The following is a 5,749-nucleotide window of genomic DNA, read 5'->3' on the forward strand; positions in this document are numbered from 1 at the left end:
TCCCTCTTAGCAGTTTTTGTCCCTTTCAACCAACTTTCTACTTTACCTTTCCTCCTAGATCTGTCTTTAAAATCAATTCACTCACACATTCACTGAGAACAGTTAATACTTCCAGAGATTGTTTCCCTCTACCATTCCCAATTTCAGCCCAGAGTTCTTTAGATGTTCAGCAGCATCTGCCAATGGCAAGTCAAGAATTCCAGTAATCAGCCTTTCCAGCACAAAAATACCACAGCAGTAAGTTCTTCAGCAAGGCAGCTCAGGCCCAGAGCCCATCTGCCTTCTTTCCTCATCCTTAAAATATGGCAAATGGGAAATTTCTCTTCCCCCTCTGGCATCAGCAACTAATGGGCTGTGAGGGTATTTTGGTCAGCACTGCTCTTGCTGTGACCGTGCTACAGTTTAAAGGGTAATCTGCATTTTCCTGGCTATGAAGCCATGTTCTCCCTTCTCATGTATACATAACTGAAACCCATTTTTAAAATTGCATCCATTATTGGTATGTGTTGATCTTAGAGTTCTGCTGCACTGGATGTTCCCTAATTCAGCAAAAAAAACCCTTAGGATGTGAATGTGGGCTCTGCATTCACATTGTTTTGTCCTTGTGCTGGTCCTGAATATGTTGGTAGTTTTGCATTGGTTTGGTTTTGTATTTTTCTTTCAATACAATTGTATTTTTGGTAAAGCTGGGAACACAGCATCACCAGCATTGCCCACAGGATGTCCTAGGGTTTTAGGCACTGAGCTGAAGCTTGTGCCTGTCAGTTCTCAAAGTTCTTCCTTAGCTGCTTTTGTTACTTGGATCTGCCCTTAAACTTTTGAAACAGGAGAGGGAACACATTAAATAAAACCAGAGATTAATGTGGTTAATATTTTCTGGTGTTTGCATTTCTAATAACCTAGATTTAAGTTTAATTATTTATCTCCAAGGAAAGCATTGGGCAACAGTGCTAATGCTTGGTATAAGTGGTACTTTTATCTTCACTATCATTTCTGGAAAAACTGTTGCTGTCACAAAGAGGTTAGAAGAAACACAGGTCTTTTGTTTGCCAATGTTTGTTGCAAAACTTATCATTCCTGTAGAAATATGTCATATGACAAACTGGTTACAGTTCTGTAGGGCACAACTGACTTTTAGAAAAGTGTAAAAAAACCTCAAATCCAAACCTAATGAACTTAGAAACATAAATTTCCTGTCACAGCAAAACAACAGTTTGTCTGTAAAAAGACTTGAAGAAATCAAGAGGTCAAACTGAGGAAAGAGAAAAAAAAAAGTAAGCCTGGAAAAGAAAGAGTGGAAACCTCTGAATTTTATTTGTATGTTGCATGTAACTATTTGTTATCAGAGATCAGGATTGTGGGTTGAAGGGCATGGTTGCTATTTCTAGCTATGGCATAGCTCTATAGAATAAATATGCTCTCTAGAGGTAGATTTCTATGATGAAATCCTTCATCCTCCCAAAACTCAGGTGATCATCCCTGTGCTGCCAGAAACATTGGTTGAATATTTGCTGCTATTCAAATCTGTTGTGGGTCCCTTCCAACTCAGGATATTTAATGATCCAAATGACAGCATTAGAAGAGGTCAGCAGAAGTTCTCTTGCCTGCTTTCTATGTGGTTTTTCTTTTTAACCCTGTTTTGGGGTTTTTTTAATTGTTTTTTTAAGCTTTCACAGGACATAAGAAAAAAATAGAAAAGAATAAAAAAATGTTCACTTCCATTTTTTCATCTTGGAACTTCTCCAGCTTCCTTGTCCTTTGCTCACAACACCCCATCCAATCTCTTTCTCATGCTCGACTTCTCACCCTGCATCCTTCAGTACCTGACCCAGTAAATTATCACTGGGTATTTCTGCTGCCTTTAATGTGTTCATTTTGAGGAAATGAAGCTCATTCCTTTTCATCTTTTCTATTGTCTAAGATACTGAATTAAGAATTAGATCTTTGTGAATGGCTCCTGCCTGTCTGTAAACCAACAGGAACCTTTCATTTTTTAATCTCTCCCTGTTTATCAATTCCCATGTTGCCCCTACTGTTCTGTTTGAATGATCAGTGCAATATTTGGGGGTCTTAAAGATTCAGACTTCTTAAATATAACTCCTTGATTTGCTGTTTTTTGTAGCTTCCAGAAACACTTTTTCAGCAGAAATTTCTGCTGTGCAGTTTTTAGAATTTAATCCAGTAATCAAATACCTTTTGGCTAAAAGTGAACCAAGCCCAGCTCTCACGAATGACACATTTGGATGCACAGGCTGTGCAATGTGGAAGAGGGAGTGCAGGTTTGACAAGTGGGGACGTCCTTGTCATTTCCCCCTTGAACAAGGAAGATCAGTCTTCTTCCCTGTTTGTCTGGATATCACCCCAATGTCAGTTTGGCAAGTTTTGCAAATATTTTAAAATCTATATTGGTGTAATATATTTTCTGACTCAATTGGAAGACATTTTATTCAACATCCTATTCTCCCTTGCTGTTGTAGATGTGATGGCTGGAGGACCTGGTTTCAGTGGGAACAGTGAGTGGAAATACTGAAAGTTATCAAGGAAGTTGGTTGTCAGTCATTCTCATCATCACCACCGCCATAGACAGGCATGAGTTCAATGTGCCAAATGAAGGTGATTTTTTTTAAATTACCATGAACATAAGAGCCAGTTTTTGTTTTTTCTCTTTGTAGATTGGTGCTTCTCTGTTTGCCAGCAACATTGGCAGTGGGCACTTTGTGGGAATAGCAGGAACAGCAGCAGCTGGAGGAATTGCCATCGGAGGATATGAATGGAATGTAAGTGGCATATATGTCAACGAAAGTACTTGTGACATCTGGATTGTCTGCTCAGCTTAATCAAAATAACATTGCCTAATAATTTAGGACTGTCAAAGTTTGGGCTTGGCAACACTCGTTTTCTGCACAGACACATAAGAGCCAATGTAATCTACTATTTAACCTGTCCAAGCCACTGGAAAAAGATGACACTTTTCTGTTGAGGCTTTTTAGAGAGAATTTGAAGCAAATAAATTGGTGGATTCTCTTCTCTATGCATACCTTTTTATTACTTTTAAAGTATTTATGAAGAACATTTTCAGTCTGCAGGATGCTGGGAAGAATTTATCAGGTTTGTAATCCATGGTAATTTTTGCTTTGTAGAAATTATTGAAAGGGCTTTGATTTCTTCACAGGCTGTAAGGAATTTTGCACATCCTTCACAAGCACCTGCATTCCACAAATCTTTTCCTCTTTACCTTTTCCTTCCCGTAATTATGCATGTGTTTTGTTATAGTTCCAGTTCAGGGTAGAGATATCCAAGCTGACTTTAAATGAACTTCCTGGAGTGCCAGGGAAGTGTAAACTGCAGCAGCACAGACACTCCCATGAACGACTGCGGTCCATTTCCTTGTGTTCTCAGGCTCTGTGGGTGTGGGTGACAAGGAAGGGATTAGACCATGACACAAAGGGTTCAGTGAGCCTCCACAGGTCGATACTTCCCTCACATTTACTTCTGAGCAGTGAAAGAATCATCCCACCCTGAGGGATTTGGCTTGTGTTCCTTAGCAAATAAATGGTTGTTGCAAATAATGAAGTACTGGTGTGATATAAATGTTTAAGGAGAAGGACATAACCTAAAATGTACTGTACAAGATGTGCAGTTTATCTGTCAGCTCCCTCTTCTTGGTTACATTAGGCCTGTGACAGACTGGATTCTCCTTTTTCCAGCAAAACAAAGCAAACCAAAACAGAACACAAAACAGAACACAAAAACAGAAGCCCATGTACTTCTTCAAACATCTCTAACACTTCATCTCCTGGGAGATTTCTGGTGGCCCAGTATCAATGCACAGTGTACAACAATGGTTGTTTGGGAAGCAGCAATGATATCTGTGTGTGTTGGAGCAGGCACACTGTAGAGTTCATGACAGTTAACAGACATAGTGGAAGTAATGAAAGTAATACCAAATTTGACTGTTGTCATCCTCGTGTATCCCTGTTCCATTGAAATTGTTTCTTTCTTGTATCAGAATGACAGCAGAAGCTGACCCAGTATTTCTTGTCCATCTTACAGTTTTGACCTAAGAGCAGAACTTAAAACATAGAGCTTTAAAGCCCTCTAAGCCCTGTGGACAAAATAAATACAGAGTGCATCTCTGAGGGCGGGAATTTGTTTTATATTTGTTGATTTAAGTATGTACAACTCGATATTGGACAGCATTCCAGCCATTTAAGTCAGAAAACTGTGGCACTGCTATACAGTAAGATCAGTAGTTCACAGAATACACATGGATACACAAAATGTATTATTAAATGGTAATATGAAAATACAAAGTATTTTACAAATTGCATGTGGTGCATCCTGTACAGTCTATGAGATTGTTGTAAAACATTCAACCATCATGGGCTTGCTCTGAAGAGAGCTGGGATAGTCTGGTGCCACTGCTGGAGTTGTGCTTCAATACTAGATGGCAACCCTGTGAGGAGAAATCAGCTGGTTTTGTAGAAAAGACATAATCATGTGTGCTTCTTCTTTCATGCTTTAGCATGAAAGCCGGGCTGCATTATACCTGAAGTTTTTAGACAAGATTTCATCCCCAAATTTTCAACTGTAAATCAAAGGACAGAACAGAACCTCCCCCCCCACACCCCCGCAGTATGCAGCTTTTTGTAGTTTCACTGGTGTCTAGCTGCTGTTGGGCCTGATAAATGGTGTTTGGGAGCAGTGCCTAGAGAGAGGAGGCTAATTCAGCTGATCTTGTCTTGGCTGCAGGCTCTGATATTTGTGGTGATTCTAGGATGGATCTTTGTACCCATCTACATCAAAGCTGGGGTAAGTCAAACCACTACATTACACTTGTCTTTGCTGCTCATATTCGCAGATCAGGGCTGGAATATTGCAAAGTCATTATGAATAGCATGAGATCTGAGTGTGCCAGAACAGCACTATATCTGTGTACTTGAAAAATTAGGATTTTCTGTTCTAAGACCTGAACTAAGAAGTACTTGGTGCTTTCTCCTTGTTCTCCTTTGATTCTTGGAGCTGCTCTTCCTTGAAACTGCATTTGCAGCTCCCTTAATTTTGTGCTCCACTCTTGCAGTATCTGAGCACCAAAAATCTTCCTCTGATTTGATTTGTACCTGTTCCCCATTATCTAAAATCTTCTCCACCCCCACAGGTGGTGACAATGCCAGAGTACCTGAAGAAGCGTTTTGGTGGGAAACGGATCCAGGTCTACCTGTCAGTCCTTTCTCTGATGCTGTATATTTTCACAAAGATCTCAGTAAGTGAAACTTCTACAGCATTTCTTCCATTCTACGGTGATCTAAAGACAAGAAACTCCCTTTTACAATATTGCTCTCACAACTGGTCAACAGTTTCAGGTTTGGGACCCTTGGTTGAATTAACAACTGTAGAAGTATGATTTTGTGTTTTCTTTATTCTGTCCAGTGAGACTCTGTATCCAGATCTGTGCTGCAATTCAAGGTTTTTTCTTCCTGGCAGTGTCTCTTGATGCTTTTTGTACTTTGTCTTTCTTTTTAAAGTTTTAGGGTTTACTTTTACATTTGCTCTCTTCTAGAAAACATCAAAGTGGAGGGAAACTTGTATTGTATTATGGCCTGTTTCTCATGGATCTGTGAAACCTGGGGCAGGAATTTTTGTCCCTCGATTTTGTATTTATCTGTTTTAGTATCCTCTGGTGAACATGCCATCAGTAATACAAATAAGGGAAAAGAAAAAGTGGGCTATGGATAAAAAAAGAACAGCA

The 5,749-nt window shown here is 39.6% G+C and overlaps 1 protein-coding gene across 2 annotated transcripts in view; it reads left to right on the forward strand.

The window, feature by feature from the left end:
- SLC5A1 (solute carrier family 5 member 1) overlaps positions 1-5,749 on the forward strand; it is a 35,999-nt gene that overhangs the window by 17,812 nt on the left and 12,438 nt on the right. For both annotated transcript variants that reach the window (XM_017732240.1, XM_017732239.1), the window contains 3 exons: positions 2,673-2,777; positions 4,753-4,812; positions 5,159-5,263. In XM_017732240.1, the coding sequence (XP_017587729.1) occupies positions 2,673-2,777; positions 4,753-4,812; positions 5,159-5,263 (270 nt within the window). The remainder of the gene's footprint in view (positions 1-2,672; positions 2,778-4,752; positions 4,813-5,158; positions 5,264-5,749) is intronic.

Source organism: Corvus brachyrhynchos, unplaced genomic scaffold (assembly GCF_000691975.1).
Source record: "Corvus brachyrhynchos isolate BGI_N302 unplaced genomic scaffold, ASM69197v1 scaffold864, whole genome shotgun sequence".
NCBI lineage: Eukaryota > Metazoa > Chordata > Aves > Passeriformes > Corvidae > Corvus > Corvus brachyrhynchos.